This window comes from Melozone crissalis, unplaced genomic scaffold (assembly GCF_028551555.1).
Source record: "Melozone crissalis strain CALT ecotype California unplaced genomic scaffold, PUWL_Pcris_2 ptg000017l_1, whole genome shotgun sequence".
Taxonomy (NCBI): Eukaryota; Metazoa; Chordata; class Aves; order Passeriformes; family Passerellidae; genus Melozone; species Melozone crissalis.
Genome location: NW_026535795.1, coordinates 2,136,073 through 2,160,257, shown reverse-complemented (window position 1 = coordinate 2,160,257; position 24,185 = coordinate 2,136,073). Strand labels below are relative to the sequence as shown.

Here is a 24,185-nt window from a genome sequence, read left to right as displayed (position 1 = left end):
ACCCAGAGGCAATAAAAATCAACCACCACAAACTTTTCCCTGCGTTGGTAAATCCAGAATGTGGAGCAATCAATAGAGCCGAGCCCAGGTTCTAATTAGAGCCCCCTGTGTGAAAGCAGCTTTCCTTCAAACACTGCGGGGCTCGTGGCAGGGGCAGGATATTCCCTAAAAACCAGAGAAAGCTTCATTAGTGTTGGTGGGAGCAGAGGATCAATCTGCCCTTGTGGAAGTTAATGAGAACAGCAGATTTCACATCCTGGCCTGATCTGGGAGCCCGGGGCTGCAGGGTTGTTGGCATCCCCAAATGCTCAGCACCAGGCTCAGGTACAGCTCTGCCCGAATTAATTCCCCCTGTGGGACTGTTTAACAGACTGCCAATCTGCCTGCAGGCCACGGATTCCAGAGATGCTCACCTTCAATATTAATGGGGCTTTTCTGCTGTGAGGGAAGGGAAAGGAAAGCTAAACACAATTATAAGAATAAGCACTGACAGCAGGGAAAGCTGGAAAAATAAAAGGTGTTTCATTCAGACAAATGCTAAACCAACCCACTTCAATCAATCACTGCCTTCCCTCGAGGAGGCAAAAATTGCTTTATTAAATCTTGATCAAGAAAAAAAAGGAAGGTCTCCTTTATTTAAAAGAAAAAAAAGGTTTGAACTATGATAAAAATAGGGATGAACATAACCCTTATTTACAATAAATTAAGTTTATCTTTGCACTGTGGGGTACCTTCCCCAATGATGGCAGATTGATTTTATTTCCTTCATTTGCCTGCACCACTCTCAGGTTTTGGCTTCCCTGAGAGCCTCCATTCCCGTCCAGCTCCGTTCCCACAACATTCCTGCACGTGGAAATCCAGCATTTACCTGTTGCTATTTTTAACTCAAAGCCCCAGACAATTATTCTGTCCTAGAAGAAAATCAGCTTGTGCTAATTGAGTGACAAAAAAAAAAAAAAAAACACTGCACCACAAATTGCGTGGGACTTTTTTTTATTTTCAATGTTTACAGAGATGGAAATAAATACAGGAAAGAGGAGATTCTTTTAAAAGAAATCAATCAAGTCTTCAAACAGGAGAAATTGAATCCAAGAGCTGTTTCAAACTGGCTGCCATTCCAGAGATCAGGAACAGGGTGACAATAATGGGAATAACTCAAGGTAAGCATTGCCACAAATCGGTGTCAGGAGTCAAAGTAACCACACTACAGCAGATTCTCACATATTTACAACATAACCTATCATACAAAATCAGTAGGAGTGTTCAGGGAGCGATTTCTTCTCTGTCCAGAGTATTTCAAGTTACACCAGAGGGTTTGGTGGCTTGGCTCCTCTCCCCAACATCCACAGGAGCGTTTCTGCTTTTGGCAAAGTTAAAAAAATCCCTTGTATTGCAGGAATTCTTCATCCAACATGGGCTTTTCTGTGTTTGCACCCTTGTTTGCCATCAGCCCTGCTGCTCAGAGGGCAGAGGCGGCGAGGCTGTGCCTGGGCTCCTCTCCTGAGCTGCGGGATGGGAAGGTGTCCGTGGTGCCATGGAGCTTCAGGGGGCTGGGAGCACCTTCAGAGAGAGCCAGGGAGGGAAAAACAGCGCAGTTAAACACAGCACCCAGGCAGGATTCACACACACAGCAGTTAACTCAGCCTAACCCTGCTTAATCTGCTGCTCCAGCTCAGAAATACCCACGCAGATTTTCTTTACCCCCTTCCTTCAGAACAGAAAGTTTGAAAAAAAAGTTATCAATTTGCTTTTTATAAGTTCTGACCTGCACTTAAAATGTAAAAATGCTCTTTTAGATCCTTTTTTTCCCAGTCTAACAAGCAAGATATTTTTCTAAATATAAGCCAAGTGGTTTGTACCCCTGCAGTCTGTTTCTCTCGTGCCAGCTCCGTGCTGCATTACTGATTTAATAAAGGGCTCTGCGGAGGGCACAGACTGTGCCACCAGCAGCTCCTCCTGCCATGTCCCCATGTTCCACCCATGGACAGCTCTGGGCAGGCAGGGAAGCGCTGCTTCCATCCTGCATCCCTGCCCTGCATGGAGCTTTCCATGGGCTGCCTGCCCCCTCTAGCGTCGGAAAGAAAGAACAGGGAAAAATAGTTCCTTTAAGGCTTTTTTTGGGGGATTTTAATTCTGAAAACAAACACAACTCCACGGAGCTGACTTTGGCCCTGCTCCTCTGAGGTCTGAGCATCTCCTTTTATTTCCCCTCATTTCCCTGTTCTGGGGGATGTGGCTGTTTTGGGTGAGTTTTAACAAGCACACAAAGTGAGTAATAAAGGTTCTCAGTACAAGGCAGCCACCCAGAGGAGGAGAGCCAGGCGGCACAAAAGGCACTGAGAGTTTGGGGCAGGTCTGTCCTGAGCCTCCTCTGCTCCAGCACAAACACCCCCAGCTCCTCACAGCATTTGTGCTCCAGACCCTTCCCAGCTGTGGTGTCCTCGCTCCACCACCTCAGTGTCCTCCCTAAACTGGGGACACGGCACCCAAACTGTCCCTAGTCCTGCTGGCCACAGCATCCCCCCCTGTCCCTCCCAAACAGGACATGTCCTTGTCCCCAGAGAGCTGAGCAGTGTTCAGGTGAGTGTCACCCCCATGAGTGTCACCCTTGTGAGTGTCACCCCATGAATGTCACCCCCCCGAGTGTCACCCCTAAGAGCGTCACCGCCATGAGTGTCACCCCCATGGACCAGAGCAGCGGTTCAGCCTGAGTGTCACCCCCATCAGTGCCACCCCCATGGAGCAGAGCAGTGTTCAGGCTGACTGTCACCCCCACGAGTGCCACCCCCATGAGTGCCACCCCTACCAATGTCACCCTCATGGAGCAGAGCAGCATTCAGGCTCAGTGCCACCCTGGGGCAGTGTCAGGGGTGTCTTAGTGTCCCCTGGGGCAGTGTCTCAGTGCCACCCCGGGGGCAGTGTCAGGTATGGCTCAGTGCCACCCTGGGGCAGTGTCTCAATGTCCCCCAGGGCAGTGTCAGGGCTGTCCCAGTGTCCCCAGGGCAGTGTCAGGGCTGTCTCAGTCTCCCCAGGGCAATGTCAGGGCTGTCCCAGTGTCCCCAGAGCAGTGTCCCAGTGTCCCCATGGCAGTGCCCGGCTGGCATGTCCTCACCTGGCAGCCCCAGCAGGTGCCCCGTGCTGTGCTGGCGGGTGATGTGGTGCCAGTAGGCGCTGCGGGGCAGGGGCACCACGGTGCCCAGGGACACGGCCCGCTCGCTCCTCCTCAGCTGCAGCTGCAAGGCACGACAGGGTCAGCCACACCTGCAGCACGCCTGGGTCAGCAACTGCTTCTGACAGGAATGCCAGCTACACATATTGCCCTGAATTTTATCATCGAGCAGAATTTAATACTATTAATGTTAGTTTTAAAAATAATATATTGAACAAACAAACTTTGTACCCACAAATATCGAGGAATAATAATAATAATAATAATATTGTCCTTGTTGTTTTTCTCCTTGAACAGGAATTCCAGTTATACAGATGGCTCAAAATTTTATAATCAAGCAGAATTTAATAACAACAAAAATGAAATAATGTATAATAATAATTATTATAAAAAAATAATAACAGTATTGAATAGACTAACTTTGCACCCACAAACACTGAGGAATGTGCGTGTCCTTGTTGCTTTTATCCTTGAGCAGGAATTCCTGTAATTCCTATAATTCAAATTATACATGTTGCCCTAAATGTAATAATAATAACAATAATAATAATAATAATAATAATAATAATAATAATAATAATAATAATAATAATTCATTCCTACATATAATAGTATAATAACTAAAGTATAATAATTACTTTATTATTAATAGTAAGAATATTAACGGTAATAAAGCAATAATTACACTGCTAATGATGATTATGACAACACCAATAACAAGCAGCCCAGTCTGGGTGGGTGCCCAGTGGAACCCCCTCCCCGTGCCCACCCTACCCTGGAGTCCTTGGCGCTCTGCAGCAGCCGCTGGTGCTGCTCGGCGATGGCCAGGGCGGCCGAGTGCACCTTCTGGTAGATGGCCTCGCCGTGCCTGGTCTGGAAGATGAAGAGCCCCTCTCCCGTGTCACACATCCTGCAAGGCACAGCACAGCCAGGGCAGCGGAGGATCCGGCCCAGAGGGAGCCAGAACCTCCCCGAGCCACCCCAAAATCCCCTCGCACCAGGGGGAGGAAACCAGGAGGAGACAAAGTCATTGCCACCCTCTGTTCCTGCCTTTTCTCAACCAGGAAATGGAACAAAGTCATTGCCACCCTCTGTTCCTGCCTTTTCTCAACCTGGAAATGGAACAAAGTCATTGCCACCCTCTGTTCCTGCCTTTTCTCAACCAGGAAATGGAACAAAGTCATTGCCACCCTCTGTTCCTGCCTTTTCTCAACCAGGAAATGGAACAAAGTCATTGCCACCCTCTGTTTCTGCCTTTTCTCAACCAGGAAACGGAACAAAGTTATTTCCACTTGTTTTTTGCTTTTCTCAACCAGGAAATGGAACAAAGTCATTGCCACCCTCTGTTCCTGCCTTTTCTCAACTTGGAACTTGGGATCATTTAGTAAGGAGGTAATATAAGAGTGGATCTTGGGTCCATGAAATATCTCTGAGAGTTGTTCTCAACTTTGGTTCCCAGCAAGATCCAAGAGAGCACTGGGGCTCTGTGCCCTCAGGGCTTGGAGCTCTGGAATTTGTTTTGTCTTTCTGCCCAGGGAAAAGCCATGGAAAACCAGTGGGAAAAGCAGCACTGATACAACACCCACAGAGCTACAAATGGATGTGCAGAGAATACAGGGAACAGAGGAAAAAGGCAAAAACCAAAGGGCATCATTTGTGCCCGTGTGCAGCCCTGTGCATTCACTGACACCCAGCTGCTCCTTCACCAGTGCAAAGGCTCTGGAGAGCTCCTGCACAAACCCAGATTTTTATATTTAGGCTCTATCTGGAATCTGTGTCAGGCAGGATTAATTTCTCTTCCCCTTTTGGACTTTTAATGAGTTTGCAGACTTTTGGCTTCCCCTTGAAACAATAAATACAAATTTTATGTGGCTTTTTTTAGGGGTGTAGATTTGTTCCAGTATTTTAACAGGTGTTTATATTTGTTTCACTATTTTAATTGGGTTTTGAGACTTATATTTGTTTCACCATTTTAATTAGGCTTCTGGGGGGGGTTACACTTGTTTCAATATTTTAATTTGCTTTGAGGGGGGTTATATTTGTTTCAGTATTTTAATTGGATTTTTAAGGAGGGTTTATACTTGTTTCAGTATTTTAATTGGGCGTTTTGGGAGGGTTTATATTTGTTTCAGTATTTTAAATGGACTTGTTGTGGGAGTTATATTTGTTTCTGTATATTAACTGATTGGCTTTTTGGGGGGGAGTTTATACTTGTTTCAGTATTTTTATTGGATGATTTTTGGGAAGGGTTATATTTGTTTCAGTCTACTAATTTGGTTTTTTGGGAGGGTTTATACTAGTTTCAGTATTTTAATTGTATTGCTTTGGGAGGAGTTATATTTGTTTCAGTATTTTAATCAGGCTTTTGGGGAGTTATATTTGTTTAGCATTTTAATTTGGTTTTTGGGGGGGTTATATTTGTTTCACTATTTTAATTGGTGTGTTGGGGGGGATTCATACTTGTTTCACCATTTTAACTGCACTTTATTTGGAGCAATGGATCCAGGCTGGCCTCTGGCTGCACATCAGCTCCCAAACCCTTGGAAACCCTTGGGGAAAGGTGGAGACAACCCTGGGAAGGCAGAGAAGACCCGAGCCCACCTACAGGACCCCAGCCCACCTACAGGAACCAAGCCCACCTGCAGGACCTGAGCACACCTGCAGGACCCAAATCCACTTGCAGAAGCCAAGCCCACCTGCAGGACCCAAATCCTCCTACAGGGACCCGAGCCCACCTGCAGGAACCAAGCCCACCTGCAGGAACCAAGCCCACCTGCAAGAGCCAAACCCAGCTACAAGAGCCAAGTCCACCTGCGGGACCCGAGCACACCTGCAGGACCCAAATCCACTTGCAGGAGTTAAGCCCACCTGCAGGACCCATGCCCACCTACAGGAACCAAGCCCACCTGCAGAACATGAGCCCACCTACAGGACCCAAATCCACCTGCAGCACCCGAGCCCACCTACGGGAACCGAGCCCACCTGCAGGAGCCCAGCCCACCTGCAGAACCCAAATCCACCTACAGGACCCAAATCCACCTGCAGGAGCCCAGCCCACCCACAGCACCCATGCCCACCCACAGCACCCATGCCCACCTACCTGCCCGCCTCGAAGGTGAACCAGGCTGGGTCGCGCCCGTAGCGCCGCAGGGCACTGAGAGGCCACGAGACCAGTTTGACTCTGGGATTCTGGATGTCCCAAAGACAGATATTCTCAAATGTTATCTGCAAGGTACATTCCCCATGCACATCTAAATTAGGGGATGGCATCAAATACACATTGAATCTCTCTGGGAGAAAAACAAAAGGTTAGTCTAAAATCCCTGCCCAGCACAGGTGCAAGTCATTCAAGGAATTTCCTATTTTCCATCCCTATTGTTTGCACTTAGAGCTATTCATTCCCACACAAAGAATGCCTTCTATAACTCTGTAAACCCCACGTTCAGGGCAGCCAAATGCTGCACCCAAAGGGCATCAAATATTTGTGTGTGCACTCAGAGCCTGAGGAGAAGTGCACCAGCATAATCCTGGTATTTGCAAACAGCTCATAAAGTTGTGAGCAATTTGTGAATAAATCCAGTGCCTGAGCAGGTAATGAGCTCATTTGCACAGGAAAGTGGAGTAGCCATGGGGCTCAGGTTTTGCATGCAATTACTGTTATTTATTATTCTCTTTACAAAGCCTCAGCCACTGACATCACACCAAAAAAACACACAACAAATCGTTCCCATCTCCAAGAGCAGCTAACTGATCTGAGAAAGGAAACTGCTACTCCAAAATAACTCTAGATAACTTATTTATTATCTCTGGTAGCAAGAGCCAAAAAATAAACCCCCAACCAACCAAAACCAACCCCCCAAAACAAGCAAGGAGGACTTGGAAAAACAGTTTTGCTCCTTTTAATTTCCAATATCATTATGTACAGTCTAAAGGCTTGAAAATAATGCAATAAAAAATTGAAAATGTCGATATTTCTGTACCTACCACTCTGCTCCCTCTCTACTCCAGATGCCAACAAGTCAGGCTCTCCAAGGCTAATGTCATTAATTCGTGTTCCCAGGCACTCCATCTGCAGCACCTTGCACCACTCATCTGCCTCAAGCTCTGCACAAATGCCCAGAAAATCTCTGTGTGGGTACATCATATTTACAATTCCACAATCAGCGCTCCGAGCGTGGCTGTTTGACCCACCTGAGTCACAAGCGAAGGTTCTGGAGGTGTCATCACTGAAATAAATGCCCACTGCGTGTTTCTTGGTGCCTTTGGGCAGCCTCGAGATGCTCTTCACGTTACTGAGCTCTGTGACCTGGGAAAGCACAATTGGGGATCTGAGTGGGGAGCTTGGAAAGGGATCTGTGCATCCCTGGGGAGGAGAGGAGGGGAAGGAGAGGGAGAGGAAGGTGGGGCAGCATCAGCAGGCCCAGGGTCTCTGGGATGGCTCTTGAGGAGATGCAGCCCTGCAGGAATCACCTCAGTGGGGAATGCCAGGGGAAATTCTGTGATGGTGCTCACAGGGGTCTCGGGTTGAGGGAAGAGACGAGGATCTGACTCCATGTTTCAGAAGGCTGATTTATTATTTTATGATATATATTATATTAAAACTGTACTAAAAGAATAGAAGAAAAGGTTTCACCAGAAGGCTGGCTAAGAATAGAATAGAATAGAATAGAATAGAATAGAATAGAATAGAATAGAATAGAATAGAATAGAATAATAACAAAGGTTTGTGGCTCAGACTCTGTCCGAGCCAGCTGTGCTTGATTGGCCATTAATTAGAAACAAGCACATGAGACCAATCACAGATGCACCTGTTGCATTCCACAGCAGCAGATAATCAATGTTCACATTTTGTTCCTGAGGCCTCTCAGCTTCTCAGGAGGAAGAATCCCAAGGAAAGGATTTTTCATAAAAAGATGTCTGTGACAAAATTCCATCCTCCCCTTGGAGATGCAGCAGCCACGTCCTGCAGTGTGGTGGGTGTTCACAGGGGTCCCAGGATGAGGGAAGAGATGAGAACCTTGACTCCATGTTTCAGAAGGCTGATTTATTATTTTATTATATATATTATATTAAAAGAAAATTATATATTAAAACTATACTAAAGAATAGAAGAAAGGATTTCATCAGGAATAGAAAGGAATAAATAACAAAAGCTCGTGACTCTCAGAGAGTCTGGCACAGCTGGACTGTAATTGGCCATTAATTAGAAAGAACCAACATTGCCCAACCAAAGATGCTCCTGTTGCATTCCACAGCAGAAGATAATTGTTGTTTTAATTTTCCTCTGAGGCCTCTCAGCTTCTCAGGAGAAAAATCCTGGCAAAGGGAATTTTCATAAAGTATCATGGTGACACTCCAGCTCTGCAGGACATCAGTGAGGGACATCATCCAGGACATCACCATCCTGAGGGAACTGCAGCCAAGGGAAAGGTGGGACCAGAGCTCCCTCCAGGCTGGGAAATATTGACGTGAGGGGCAGGAGAAACACCAACCTGGGGCAGCAGCACCAGAGAGGGGAGATGGAAACCCAAAGGATTCACCCAATTTGGAGCTCCAGCACAGTGCAGAAAAGCTGCTCTCTGTATTATTTTTTATTGAGGGAAAGTTGAGGATTTGTTAGACCGCTCCACTTCAAAAAAATAAAAGCAAAAATAAAATTACAGTTTTCGTTATCAGAAACTGTTTTAAAGATTGAGAACCAGATTTCTGTTGTTTGGGTGCCAAACAATGACTGGAAAAAGCTTTTACACCCAAAGCCCTGAGCCTGGAGCCTCACTCCTCACTCCCAGCTAAGTGACAGAAATCACTAAAATAAATGTTCAGCAGCTCCTCCTCAGCGGAGCGGTCAGACTGGAAACATTTCATTTGCCACCGATACAGTTTTGCCCGGAAAACAATTACACGTTCCACAATCCAATTTTCCAAATGGATTATTCCATAAGCAGGCAGAAAAGACTGCTTAAATGACTCCTGCTGTTGCAAGGCAAGATTAATACAATCAGATTAAAACCCAGCCCCTCGAGGGCTCAGTGTATTCCTGTCAGCAGGACACAATTAGCTCAGCTTTTATTGCAATATTGAGGATTCTTCTGGCACATCACTAAGGCAAAAGAAATAAGAATTTCCTCCTTCCTCCAGTATTTTGTTCAAGAATGTGGCAATTTGTGGTTGCTTATTTCTTTTTAACAAGTGAAAACCAGACACTCACCTGAGAAGCAACTCTCTGTGCAGATTTTGCAGCCTGAATTCCAATTATTTTCCCTCCCTTGTGGGACCAAAGGAATTATGTGGGCAATTTGCTTTGTGTATGCAAATTCCCAGTTCAGTCCATAAACCCCAGCTGAGTGTTCCCACATCATCTTTATTTTAGGGCACTGTGACCTTTCCACTTTTAAAAAATAGAGCAAGATTAGATGAAAAAGGATTTAAAGGTTAATATTACACCAAAATAATTATTTCTGTTTTACACATTATTTCTGTTTTGCACCTCCAGTGGTGAGGATGTCCCCTTTAGGGTTCTATGATGGATAAAACCTCCCCCAGGACTGAATGAGGACTCTTCAAGTTTTGTATCTTTATCAATTATTTCATCAATAATTTTATGTTATTAATAATTTTTCTCAATTATTTTCTCAATAATTTTATGTTATTAATTATTTTACCAATAATTTTATGTTATCAATAATTTTATCAATAATTTTACGTTATTAATAATTTTCCTCAATTAGTTTGAGAGAACCCTTGTTCCTTACCTTGTGGTAGCACCTGAAGTAAGCAGCTCGTTCATCTGAGAACTTCTCCAGCCTCTTGGGCCCTTTGCTTGAAGCCTTTTTGAACACCAACCAGCACCTCTGGTAAATCTGGAGGCACAAAAGGATGAACTTGGCATCTGCACTGAGCTGAGCACCAGCAGCACCCACAGGGAAGGGAAATCCTCAATCAGCTGTGGAACCCCAGAAGTTCATGGGGAACACAAGCCCAGGCTGTGGGGGAGCTCCATCCTCTTTCTTGGGGTCCAGACAGAAATCCTTGTGTGTGAGGAGGGTTTTTGTGAATTGTGTATTTTGTGAATTGTGTATTTTGTGAATTGTGCATTTTGTGAATTCTGTACTTTGTGCATTTTGTGAATAAGGGTGCTCTGTGAACACAAGGAATATGGACAATGCAAAAAGCAGATTATTTAAGTGCAGAACCCAGGACCATCCTGTCACTTTTGCTCCCAGGGTCTAACTGAATTTAAATCCAACTCATTCGGGGCAGGCTCTGTGCAGGCTGGATTTAAAATCACCTTTTCCATCTCTCCATCTCCTGCCACGTTCCCTGCAGCCCTCCCAGAGCTCCCAGCTGAGCTCAGCCTGCCCATAGAGGCAGGAATTGCCAGCCCTGCCAACTGCTCACAGCCCACTCTCCATCATCACACCTGGCAGCTTCGAAATAAACCCAAACTGCCACCAAAATCAGTGGGATTTTGAGAGCAAAACAAAAAAATAACCAGACAGGCCCTCAGCAAGTGGCTCACAGCACAAATTCAGTGATCACAGCATCCCAGGCATCAAATACCATTTATTTTACTTTTTCCAGTCCAAAAAAGCCATTCTCAACCTATTTAGTCAGTTTACCAGTAAACAATTAACCAATACCACAAAATGTCTCTCCAAATCTTTCACAATTCATTATCCATCCCACTGAAAAGCAGAATATCTAAACCAAATTTCTCCCTGAAACACCCTATGAGCCTCAACATTTAGAAATCCCTAATCCTTATATTAATCCTTAATATGGCTGAGCAAAGCAGAAAAAACTCTTCTGATTGTCTGAGTTCTGGGGTTTGAGAATATTCTCAGGCAGAGAGGGAATCTGAAACCAGGGGCTGCTGCTCTGGGTGATAACCCAAACCCTGGAGCATCCTGGAAATGAGGGTGGCAGGGAGACCTGGCATCCTCAGGGAGCACAGAACCACCAACCCTGCATTTCCCAGTGCCTAAAGTGCCCTTCCTTATCCATGAAACACAAATTATTCCACCCAGTGAGCATGGAATAGAATATTCCACATGATAAGAAACAGAAGATTTGAATTTAGAAGTTAAAATCTGAATTACTGTGCCCCGACCCCTCAGGAAAGGCTTCATAAAATCAGGCTGCTGTTGCTGTCATTTCCTCTAAGGCAAGCTGGCACTGTGCAAGTTCCCATGTCAAGCAATCCTGGTGTGAGCAGTTCGTTAACATAACAATCTATTCCTGGGTGAAAACCAACCAGTTTTCACACCATTAGATAGAAAAATTAAAACTATCCCTCACAAACAACTTTTCCTGCATGTCCACACCAGGGTTTGAGTGACCAATCAATACAGGATAACTACTTGTTAGTGACCAACAAAATAATTAACAAGAAAGCTCCTGACCTGTTGGAGGTCTGCAAAACTGTGTAAAAATGAGTTATGTGAATAAAGAATGGGTTTGTAAATGTTTGCTGGCTTTTGGGGGTTTTTTACAGACCAGGTTATAATTCAGGGCTGCTTAAGGCCCTCAGGGGAGAGAAAAGCCATTCCAAAAGAAGAGCCAAGAAGCATTTACAGCAGAAACCCTCCCTTGGCAGGGACAGCTGAGAAAAGCCAGCCAGGCTGGGGCTCAGTATCAGACCTGGCTCCCTGAACATCTGCTGAGCTTTGTGCAAGGGCACAGTTAATGAAACTGGAGAGGGGAGAAGCAGCCTGGGACTGTGACTGGGCAGGAGAAATAGCAAAGGCTTCCCTGGGGCTAAACTGGGCTCTGGGCAGGCAGCTGGTGCTGCCAGCAGCTGGATTTGCAGCTGGATGTGCAGAATTTGCAGCTGGATTTGCAGCTGGATGTGCTGCCCAGCCATGGCACAGTCCTGGGAACGGCCCAGTGTGGGATCAGGGAGCTGCACTGCAATGATTCCTGTGTGCCAGAGCATCTGATTCTCCAGCTCCACAGCCCATGGGGCACTGCTGAGCTCATTAACACTCACAGAGCTCGCTAATTAGGGCATGGGATGCTCTGGGTGACGGCCACCCCAGCCCTGCCAATGACACTGCAGCCACAGCAGGCACAGCTGGGAGCTGCCCCACGCATGGGATCCTCACAAACTCAGCTTTTCACCCCCCCACAGCACACAAATATCTCTGTAGGAGCTGCACTTGCTGCATTTCAGAGCTGGACTCGTGATTTTAAGATGACACGTAAGGAGACCCCAAAAAAAAGGGGCAGAAGTTGCACAGGGACAAACCCTTTGTGCTAATAAAGCAATTTTTCCAGCCCTGAGCTGCCACATCCAAAGCCAGCCAGGGGAGAAGGGCTGCAGCTGCTCCATCCCAGAGCAGCCCAGCTGTGCCTGAAAACAGAATAAAAACCTGCAGAACTCAGGGGATGATGCTTGTGAGGAGCTGCCTGCAGAGCCCAGGTGACAAACACCCTGCCAGCATCCCTCAGCAGATGGGATAATGGGAATAATGGGAATAATCTCCCACTCCAGGCCTGCTGGCACCCTCTGGCACCAGCTATGGGCTGCAGGGAGAACCAGAGGGGTTTCTGTGATCAATTTTTCCAGAGTTCCTGCCATCCCTGCAGACAGCTGCAGGTGTGCAGTGAGCCCTGGCTCAGCACAGGTGAACTCACCCCATTGCTCCCCATTTGCCCAAAGCCCTGCAGGCAGAGCTCAGTGCCCGGGGAGCAGCTGTGGAACCCCAGGGACGGGCAGGGAAGGGCAGAGGGAGCTGCCAGGGGGTGCCAGCAGGCTGGGCTGCACCAGGCTGGGCCTTGGCAGGGGGAGAGAGGGACCCCGGCACCTCCGGAGGGATCCTGCCCCTCTGCTGGGCACATCTGGAGAGATCCTGACCCCCCCCCAGCACATCTGGAGTGATCCTGCCCCTCTGCTGGGCACATCTGGAGTGGTCCTGCCCCTCTGGACTGGTCCTGTCCCTCTGCCCAGCACATCTGGAATGATCCTGTCCCTCTGCCCAGCCCCATGAGGCACATCTGCAGTGCTGTGTCCAACTGTGGGCTTCTCAGAACACAAAGCTCCTCTTTATTTGGTTTTTTTTTTGGTTTTTTTTGGTTTTTTTGTTTTGGTTTTTTTTTGGGTTTGTTGTTGTTGCTGCTGTGCTTTGGTTTGGTTTTTTTGGAGTTTTTTTGGGGGGGATTTTTTGGGTTTTTTTGTTTGTTTTTTTTTTCTTTTGATTTAGATGAATGGAGCAATACTGAGTTAAAGAAGCACTGAATAAAAGGACTGCAGAGCCAGTATTTCCCTGGTAGAATTCCCCCTTCCACCCTCTTCCAGCCCTCCTGCCCTTTTCCAGGCTGCTCCATGCACAAACCCAGCTCATATGAATCTCTCATGTCCCAGCTGGGTAATTAAAGGCAGACTTCAGGAGTTCATTCACATTTAGGAAGATCCAAGCTGGAGAAAGCTGCATTAAAAGTGTCCATAAAAGCTTTGCACTCCTGCATTTACCAGGGAATGGCCACTTGTGTTTCAGCACAAGCACCGTGCCAGGAGCTGCCACTCACTCGTTCAGAACAGATCAATGCAGAACACCAGCAAACATCCCCCCTCACCTTCCTGGACACATCCACAGCAAATTTTCCTTTGCCAGACACAGAGAATTCACTGAGAGTTCCCCGGACAAACATTACTTGGCAAGTAAAGGGACAATTTAACCTCTTACATTGACATCACTGAGGGGAAATACCACTCTGTTTACCCTATTGATCTCCTGAACTGAAACAAGTGACATTATCAGTAAAACAACAGCAACAAAAACCCCACCAATATCCATTCCAGCAGCTTGAACTCTCCCTGGCATTTCTGACAGCACTTGATGAAGCCAGACAAAAAGATAATGGAGCAGTCCATCATCTTCCCCAGTGTTCCTGAAGCTACACAAACACCAAATTAGGATGTCAGGCTCAAATTAAGATGTCACTCTCAGCAGCAGCCCTTGCATCTGTTACTTTCTCTCAAGTGTTTCCACAGGCTCTGCAAAATGTCATTTATCCCTGATCTCACTGCAGGGCAATGCCCTGCACAGCAGAGGGAGAATTTCACACTGGGGAAGGAGCTGCTGATGAAAACGCTCCAGAAGCACCACAGAGTGAATTTCACCTGGTTATAATCAGGGTTCCTTTCTCTTCCACTGCCTGTGCAATCATCCTGACACACCTTGCAGGCTGGGGCTGTCACCTCCAGAAATCACAGATTTTTCTACCAAAGGAAGGGGAAATAGGGAAAAGAGCGCCAGGATGCACAACCAGCAGGCCAGGGAAGCGTTTGGGATAAAGGGAAAGGGTCAGATTTGCTTTAAACTTGTTACAATAAAAGATATATCTTAAACAAGATAGCAAATGGGTAAGATGCATTGTTTAGGAGTCAATTCAGCCCATGGAAACATTTGGAATTGATTGTTTGACTTCACAAACTAAGCCCATCTTCCAAAGAGCACAGAAGGTGATTTATCTGAAAACACCTGCTGGAAAGCACAAAAAACCCATCGCTCCTCCTAAAATGTGCCAGCATCAAAGCAAGAGTTTCATACTCCAAACCGTGATCTGTATAATGTTTGGGGGAAAACGAGGAATAGTTCTGAGGTTTGTCCTTTTTGGCTTTTGGTGGGGTTCTCTGGGAACAAATTAAGACCCTCATCATTCTGTGTTGTTCCCACAGGTCAAACACCAAAAGAAACAAAATGTAATTCCACCAGGGGAGCTGCAAAACCTCCTTGTACCCCCTCCAGAGGCAGGCTGGGCACCCTGATCCCCCAGCACAGGGGGGACCCCATGAGGACACATGTCACTGTGATATTTCATGAAAAATCCCTTCAGCAGGATTTCCTCTCCTGGCAAGCTTCAGCTTCTCCCTGTTTTGCTACTTGGGAGAATTGTTTATCCAGCATGTGAATTGTTTTAATTTAATGGCCAATCCCAGCCAGCCTCTCTGAGTCTGTCATGGGTTTTTATATTCATTCCCTTCCAGCTTTCTGATGTATCCTCTCTCTTCCTTTAGTGTAGTTTTTGAATATAATACACAATATATATTATATACTATATATTATATACTATATATTACATACTATATATTACAAATATAATGTATAATACAAATATATATAATATATAACATATAACATAATATATAATATATAATATACAATATATAATGTAATATATAATAAATATCATGTAATGTGATATGATATAATATAATATGATATAATATAATGTAACATAATATATAATATAATATAATATAATATAAATATATCAGCCTTCTGAGAACCTGGAGTCAAATTCTCATCTCTCACCTCATCCTGGGCACCCTCCCAACAGACCCAGACCTGGCCTCTGATTCCCCATCTCAGTGCCACACAAAACCCACAGGGTTTTCTGCTCCAGTGCCCAGAGGGAGCTGCTCTGGCCTTTGCTGGGACCCCTCCTCCCATCAGCTCCAGGAAAATGCTCCAACCTCCCCAGGAATGTTCTGGATCCCATCCCTGCTGCCACTGACAAGCTCCAAGCAGTAAGAAATCTTAATATCTGTGAATATATTCTAACACCTTATCTGGCAGCTCGGGAGAGCTCTGAATTTCCAGGGGGGTTAATATCCTGCAGGTTGCACTTGGTGCCTGGGAAATCTGTTCAGTTTTTCCCTCTCTCCAACTTCCAGACTGAAAGGAGCTGCAGAGGTGAGCAGAGTTTTATTAATAAAGCTGCTTCAAATGGAGACACAGGCAACTTTTTCCCTTCTCCTTCCCCCTTCCCCCAGCCTTACATCATTCTCCTTTCCAGTTTTCACAGCCCAGGCTCTGAAATCCTCATGTTAACTCGCTGGCACATGTACCCAGGCACCCAATCTCTCCCACCATATGGTTCCAGTCCTGCAGATTGTCTCTCCCCCGCTCTGCCTCTCCTCCCACCGGCTTTCACAGCCCCAGAGCTGTGCAGAGCCCGTCACAGTGCACGGCACAGGCTGCTCAGGGAGGCTGCCACAGCGCTCACTGCAATGAAAACCCAGCACAGCAAACCCTCAGAGCTCCAATCCTTCCACAAACAAACCTTTCTGCTGGACTGGGCGAGCCCTGAGCTTTGTGCAGGAGTGTTACTATAGAACACGAAAAAACACAAGCGCACACCGCTGTTCTCAAGGTAAGAAAAAGGGAAGTTTATTTTCTGACTCCAACATTTATAGATTTCCAAAAGTGACAGTGGATTGGAGGGTGACAGTGCCACCTCTCCAATGGCACTGGACAGACCAACAGTCCATCAGATTTCTCCTCCTCCATAAAAGAACGCAAAACAATGAGTTATTTACAGAAAGTGTGTGAGAAAGTTCACTACAAGAATGCTGGAAAGGCTGAGAAAATCTTAAAAAACCAGGGTGACACAGGAGTTTCTCCAGACTCCTAGGCACAGGCAGAAGTTTTCCCATCTGAAATGAGGATGTGCAGCCAGCACTGGTGCTCTGTGGGAACAACCCTGGACAGAATTGCTGGGTGTTCCCAGCTCAGCCTTGGCCACTGTGCACAGGGAACTCCTCACCCAGCACTGCAATAAACACAGCAAGGCTCCACACCCTCCTCATTGCAGGTGAAAGTTTAATATTGCCAGGAAACCATTAAGCAAAGCAAAGCAGGCAATGCAGAAAATGAAGAACTAATTTTTGTGATGGTGTTCACAGGGGTTTTCAGGTGAGGGAAGAGATGAGAGTGTTGACTCCATGTTTCAGAAGACTTGATTTATTGATATATATCACATTAAAATTATACTAAAAAGAATAGAAGGAAAAGAATAATAACAAAAGCAGCTGCCTCAGACTCTCTGTCCGAGCCAGCTGACTGTGATTGGCCATTAATTACAAACAACCACACGAGACCAATCACAGATGCACCTGTTGCATCCCACAGCAGCAGATAATCAATGTTCACATTTTGTTCCTGAGGCCTCGCAGCTCCTCAGGAGGAAAAAATCCCAAGGAAAGGATTTTCCATGAAAGATGTCTGTGACAATTTTTTTTCCGCTGAGTTTTTCAATCCATCCAGCAGCACTCGAGCACTGCCGGCAGCACTCGAGCCTTCCCCAGGAGCAAACAGCTGGCTGCAGAGCTGCGGCAGCCCCAGCTCCCTCCTGGCACAGGTTGAGGGCTGAATTACCACAAACCCTGCAGGCAGGGCTGCCCAGGAGTGCCCCAGGGCCGGAGGACACCCCTGACTCCACATTCCTTCCCCCTGATGTGATGGAGATGCTTAGGGCCAGGCAGGCCCCTCAGGGCCAGGCAGGCCCCTCAGGCACAGAAACCTGAGCCCCACAGATCCCATTTCTGTCCTCAAGGAGGGTCACACTAAAGAGGGAACAGCTCCAGCAGTCACATCTCCCACCAGGGATCAGGATACTGAAGGGGAAGCTCGGCCTAGACAGGGAGTGCAAACCCAAAAAGTGAGCCTGGAACCAGCACACAGCACCGGAGCCTCCCACCCTCCCCAGAGCCTGAGCTGCCTTTTCCCTGGTACAGCTCCTCATGCTCAGTAGTGCTGCAAACCCCTCCACTTCAAAGATCTGCTCCTGTTCTGATTTCAATTGGGATTTTTAATCGAGCCAGCCCAAGCCAAAGAGAAAGCTCAGGTGTGTTCACATCCCAAAAATGGAAAGCCAAGAACAGGTTTTCCACCAGGGAAACATCTCCACAATGCACTACCCCCTCAGAAAGGTCACACCTGTCCCACAGAATGGGGCATGATCTGAAAATCATGAGCACAAAAAGGACTTTTTAGACAGAGAGAAGCCATAAAGCAGCAGCCCTGCTCCATGCTCAGATATAAACCCCTTTATCAGCTGCCAAAGCACTGAGTGTCCCTCCCCAGACACAGACACTGGTGGTCCCTGGCAGAACCCCTGCTCCCACAGCAAATCTGATTTTCCCTGCTTTGGAGCACTCTGGAGGCGCTGCCTCTGCCCTGTCAGCACTCCCCAGCACACAGCCTCCCGTGTGTCACTGTTAATGATACACCAGCCCCACACCACCGGCTCAGGGAATGATCCTCCTCCCTACAAGGGTGGAAAGAGCCAGGAGAAAGCTCACTCTTCCTGAATAAATCTGGCTCTGCAGAAGGCACAGGTGGCACAAATGTTGCTATGGAAACCATTCTATTAAATAATATTCAATTAAACTCACACGTTTGAGGCACGCAGGAAGGGTTCAGGTGCAGAGCTAATTAGCCTAAATTCAATTTTGGAATTACAAAGCAGGGCCTGGCAGAGCTGTCACGTTCCTTTCAGAGGAGGCTGGGGTTTCAGCAAGCTGCTTCTCTGCTCCCCTTCCATTCCAAAGGTGGCACCTGCACCCCAGGCCCTCAGGAAAGCCATTTCTGAGGCAATCTGTGGCTCCAGGTTCCCTTGGAGATGGAACTGCCACAGAGGCACAGGCAGGGGCTGCACCCAGCCTGGAGAGCAGCGCTGTGACTGCAGCTGTGCCAGCAGCACAGGGCAGCGACTGCAGCGACTGCCACTCACATCCTGCCACACAGGAGGGAGCTGAGATCCCCCCAGTCACCAGAACCCCGCAGGGTTTTCCTTCCTGATGGCTCCACGGCCTGGGGAAGTTGTCTGAAAGTTATTCTTCTATACTTTGAAATATTTTCTTCCCTTTATAGCACCTGGGTGTCCCACAGCCCTCCCCAGCTGTGGGAAACAACCTGTTGGCTGTTTAAACAAAAACAAAATAACAAAATGATTTGTTTAAAAAAAAAAAACCCCAAATAACAAAAAACAAAAGCAACCTGTTGAAATCAATTGCTCACCCTGTGAAGGCGCCAAGCTGACAGCAGCCACTGAGTGAGACTGAGTTCAGGCTCAGCCAGCCCCAGGTGTCCCATCACACCTGCAGCAGGAGGAAGGGGCACCAAGGAGCAGGGACAGGCTCCAGCCCTGCCTCCAGAGACCCCAGACTGGTGATAATTCCCCATTTCTGCACATCAGGGCACTGGGCAGGGAGCAGCTCACAGAAAATGCCACAGGGAGAATCTGCAGCCACATCTGCTCTCGAGTCGTGGGCCAACCCTTCCCAAGCTGGAAACTAAGCAGCCCTGAATTATAACCTGTGTATGGTCCATAAAAAACCACAACGAGCCAGCAAACCTGCACTTTGGAGGCTGTAGGTCTATAAAAAAGAAGAATATTTCAGATAATGCTCTTTCTAATGATACCACATCCAACTCATCAGTTTTGCAGGGAGAGCAGGCTGGAGACTCAAGTCTTGCTTTTAATGCCTTTTAAAAAGGTTGATTTAAGAAGCACCTCCCAGTGTATCTGAGTAGAGGGGGGAGAGAAATGACATTTTTACAGCTGTCACATCTCCTAACAGGGCATCCAGCCCTTCCTCAGCAGCAGCACCCTCAGAGTGGCCTGGAAATAAAGGAAAGGCACCAGCACTGACAGCATTCACAACTATTGTGTGGCTGGATAAAACCGTACTCACACCTTCATTGAGCTTTGCTGTTACAGCATGGGAAAACGCATCGCAGTTTAATCTTACTCATCCTTTACACCAGAGCAAAATGAACACTGTAATGAGGCTGAATCAGGACAAAATTGTGCCCAATTTACTACAATGGCATTCCCTCAAAATGTCACAGAATCTCGTGGTTTTACAGCATGAGCTGTGCCTGCCAGTGCAGGGATCAGAAATCCAGCCTGATGGAAGAGTTCTCAATGTTTTCTGTTCCCAAAGCAGCCAGGGAGATGCAAGTTCCCAAAACTGTGGAGAAGTCATTGCCCACAACGCGTACAGCAAGAGAGGAGAACTGTTTAAATTGCAGTGGCTTTCAGAGGACTACAGACACTCCCCCGAAAGGAACAAATTCTGAACTAATCCAACGGTGTTTAATAAACACAATCAATCAGTTTCTTTCCGGTTCTGAGAGGCAGATACACCATTGAAATGCTCAATATACACACAGTGTGTCCCTCCAGGTGCATCCCCCTGGCCAGGCTCCCTCAGGGACACGGAGCTCTCAGTCCATCCCCTGCCGGGACATGGGGGAGCCCTGGGCTGGAGGAGCACCCCTGGAATTCCAGAGCTCACCCCAGAACCGGGATCACGCCACGGCCCCAGAACAGCCTGGAAATAACTCCAATATTAAACCAGCAGCTAAGGGGGGCTGCAGGAATTTTCATGCGACTCTAAAAGCCCCGAAAACCCCGCAAAGCTTCACCTGCCCCACGCAGGAGCCCAAATCCGGAGGGGCAGCAGGAACTGGAGCACCCGAGCGCTCCAGGGTCCGTGCAGTTATTAGGGTAGATAGTTCCTTCATGCAGTTATTAGGGTAGATAGTTCCTTCACGCAGTTATTAGGGCAGATAGCTTCAGGACTTTGATTGTATTTAGGGTGAGGAAAACGGTTGTGTATAGGTAGAAGTTCAGGAGGGTAAGTTTAAGGTTGTAGATAATAATGACTGCTATTCAGCCTAGGTGGGAGATGGAAGAAAAAGCTGGGATTTTTCGAATTTGTGTTTGGTTGAGTCCTATTCATCCTCCCAGGGCCTGCCGGAGCTTCCGCACCCCACCCCAGCCCTGCCTGGAGCTCCCGCACCCCCAGCCCAGCCCAGCCCAGCCCTGCCCGATCTCCCGCACCCCAGCCCAGCCCTGCCGGAGCTCCCGCACCCCAGCCCAGCCCCGGGCACGGCCCCAGCCCCGGGTCCCTCCCGGAGCCAAGGGCAGGGACGGCAGCGCAGCATCCCCGGCTGCCGACGAGAGAGATTGAGAAAATAAATGTATCCATCCACACCTATATATAATGCACATTCAGGTGCCTTCATTGTTCTCTCCTCATCTTTTTGCTTCCTGCGGAAAAACCCACCCAGCTCAGTTTGCAAAAAGAGGACAAAGGAGCGGCAGGGGGAAAGAAATAAACAGCAAAATGCCCAGCCCTGGGCAGGTTCCCCCGGGCACTCACCCCCAGCCGGCGGCTCCGGATGCGCACGTAGCCCTGCTTGACGATGTCGTTGAAATTGGAGGCCATCCTCGCCCGGGACAGGCGGCGGCGGCGCCGCTCAGCCCGCCCGCATGGCCAGGCAGCGCCGGCCGCACCCGGGAGAGCAGAGCGGAACGGAACAGAACAGCACAGCACCGCCCCGGCTGGCACAGCACCGCCTTGGGAGAGACTGCACCGCCCCGAGAGAACAGAACCGCCCCGGCTGGGACAGCACCGCCCCGAGAGAACAGCACCGCCCCCGGAGCGCCGTCTGGAGCGATCCGCACCTCCCCCGAGTATCCCGCATCTCTCCGCCCCGCACCGCCCTGTGGAGCGACCCGCAGCACTCCTGGAGCGATCCGCACCGCCCCTGAGTCTCCCGCATATCTCCGCACGACCCCTGAGTGACCCGCATCTCCCTGCACCGCCCCTCTGAACATCCCGCATCGCCTCCGGAGCGATCCGCACCGCCCCTGAGTATCCCGCATCTCCCCGCACCGCTCCGCACCGCCCTCTGAACGATCCGCGCCACTCCCGGAGCGAGCCCGCAGCGCTCTGCAAAGCCCCGCACCGCCCCAGAGCGCTCCGCTCCGTCCCGCACCTCCCCGCATTTCCCGGAGCGCTCCGCTCCGTCCCGCACCTCCCCGCATTTCCCGGAGCGCTCCGCTCCGTTCCGCACCTCCCCGCATTTCCCGGAGCGCTCCGCTCCGTCCCGCACCTCCCGCACCTTCCCCGGAGCGCTCCGCTCCGTCCCGCACCTCCCGCACCTTCCCCGGAGCGCTCCGCTCCGTCCCGCACCTCCCCGCATTTCCCGGAGCGCTCCGCTCCGTCCCGCACCGCCCCGCACCGCCCTGGGCCGGGGACAGAGCTGTCCCAGCTCCATCCCGCACTCCCCGTGTGACCCCCGCTGCTCCATCCCGCACCCTCAGCCCATCCCGGGTGGCCCAGCCGAGCCAAGTGCCTGTCCCTGAAAGTCTTTCGGGTGCTGGAATTCAGGCGGGATTCTCCGGAATCCCCTCCCAAGGACGAGGGACGGTAACCCGAGCTGCTGCCCCGTGTCCCCGCAGCCTGAGCCGGGTTTTTACGGGCGCTGTGTAGCTGCAGTGAGGACAGACCTTGCCTGGGATTGCCCTCTGCGCCTCCAAGTTCTGCTTTTCCAAGAACGTGCAAACAGTGCCAAGCACTCCGGAGATGCAGAGGGGCTCTGGTGGCTCCACACGGGTTACCTGGCTATAAATACCATGGCCTGGAAAAGGGACTGCTCAGCCCTGCATAACTGCTTTTAATAGAGCCACAAATACAGCCCAAGGAGGTCAGCCAGACTCCAGGCTTTGACTTTGGGAATTGTCCTGAGGTGGAAATCACAAATGGGACAGTAGAGGTGGCAGAGCAGGGACACAGCACAGGGCACACCAGGGAGAGCAGCACAGCTGGGCTGAGCTCAGGGCTGTGGGGAAGAGCTGCCCATATTTATTCAGGTCACAGAATCAAAGAATGATTTAGGTTGGGCAAGGTTATCGAGGGTAAATCACCTCTGATGGAAGCGGCCCTGCCCGGTTTGGATGTGTGGCTCCTTCATTTTGGGCAGCCAGGAGTGATGTGGGGGCAGCGTGGTGCTCACAGCCCTTGCTTGAAGAGGTGATTGTGCTTTGTGAATTATTAATTGATGGAGTGGATTTCAGAGGTCTCTCCAGCTGGAGGACTGATTCACTGGGGATACAGGAGGCAAGCCTGCACTCCTCACTTTGGGATTTTATACTTCCTGCTCCTTTTCACTGAGCTTTCTTTACAGAATGCATAAAATCAAACCCAGAAACAGCAGGACCTTCCACCCCCATGCACCAAAACACACCAGAAATTAGAGGAATATTCTGAGATGAGTCTGGAATACAACCTTGAGGCCTCCAGGTTGATCAGAGGGATGGAGCAGCTCTCCTATAAGGAAAGGCTGGGAAAACTGGCATGGACACAAGATTTGGGGTGAGCTCAGTGTGGCCTCACAGGGTCTGGAGGAGCTGCAGGAGAGATGGGGAGAGAGTTTGGACAAGGGATGGAGGGACAGGACACAGAGAATGGGTTCAAGCTGACAGAGAGGAGGTTTAGGTGGGATATTGGGGAGGAATTCCAGCTGTGGCTGCCCCTGGATCCCTGGCAGTGCCCAAGGCCAGGCTGGAGCATCCTGGATGGAGCAGGATGAGCTTTAGGATCCCTCCATCCCAAACCATCCCGTGAAATCCCCACCCAGCAGCTGCACAAGGCAAAGCCCAGGCTGCAGAACCACCCCGAAATGCACTTTTGTTCAGTACCAATGCTGGAAGCATCAAGTGACTTCTAAACCAGGATTAAAAAATTACAATAATAAACAAGCCCAGAGAGGCTTGGCTGGGTTTCAAAGACATTTGGAGAAGGGAAGAAATGACAGAGCCACTTTAGATGGTTTTTCAACAAGTTTAGACGTTGCTTTAATCCCTGGCAGGACCTGTAAACACTCTCTGCTGGTTTCATCAGTCACTGGCAAATTCCTGCAGGTAAACACATTCCTGAGAGCTCGGCTAAGTCAAGGTGGATTTAAGCCTGTGCTTATTCTTTGATGAATGAGGATATTAGAGGCCACTTACATCTTCCCTTTGAACAGCATAAATCCCTCACACACACCACGGTTCAAAGAGAAAATGCACTTTAATTCCCACGTGGGCAATGCATTCCAAGAATGTGCCAGAAAATCTCATTGTTCAGGTTTTCCACTCGGTGCTATCTCCAGAAAAAAAAAAAAAACAAAAAACAAACAACCCAAAAAAACCCAAACTTGTTTCCCACTTTTTAAAATGTAAGTGTGGTTTGACAGGAATCCTTTCCTTTGCCTGGGCTCTGCTGACCATTAGCCCTCACCACAAGGAAATGCAGCACTAAATTCATCTTCATCCACATTCCAAACTGTCAGAAACCTCTTTAATAAGCTGCCACTGAAACTCTTTTCCTTTTAATGCCAATATTTTTGCTATTATTTCTGGGGAAGATAAGAGCCAAGGGTCACTTTGA

The 24,185-nt window shown here is 48.5% G+C and overlaps 1 protein-coding gene across 3 annotated transcripts; it reads right to left on the bottom strand.

The window, feature by feature from the left end:
- Window positions 1-983: 983 nt before the first annotated feature.
- Window positions 984-21,303, bottom strand: DOK5 (docking protein 5). Of its 3 annotated transcripts, none has more exons than XM_054274936.1 (8): window positions 21,129-21,303; window positions 9,922-10,029; window positions 7,361-7,475; window positions 7,154-7,273; window positions 6,270-6,459; window positions 3,944-4,079; window positions 3,113-3,233; window positions 984-1,560 (listed from the first exon to the last, which is right to left on the bottom strand). In XM_054274936.1, the coding sequence occupies exons 1-8, from the start codon at window positions 21,192-21,194 to the stop codon at window positions 1,460-1,462; spliced, it is 957 nt and encodes a 318-aa protein (XP_054130911.1). In that variant the 5' UTR covers window positions 21,195-21,303; the 3' UTR covers window positions 984-1,459. The 3 variants fall into 3 exon arrangements, with proteins under 3 accessions (XP_054130911.1, XP_054130912.1, XP_054130913.1); XM_054274937.1 differs by lacking the exons at window positions 9,922-10,029; window positions 21,129-21,303 and adding exons at window positions 15,739-15,859; window positions 16,313-16,368; XM_054274938.1 differs by lacking the exons at window positions 9,922-10,029; window positions 21,129-21,303 and adding an exon at window positions 15,739-15,885.
- Between the last annotated feature and the right edge of the window lie 2,882 nt (window positions 21,304-24,185).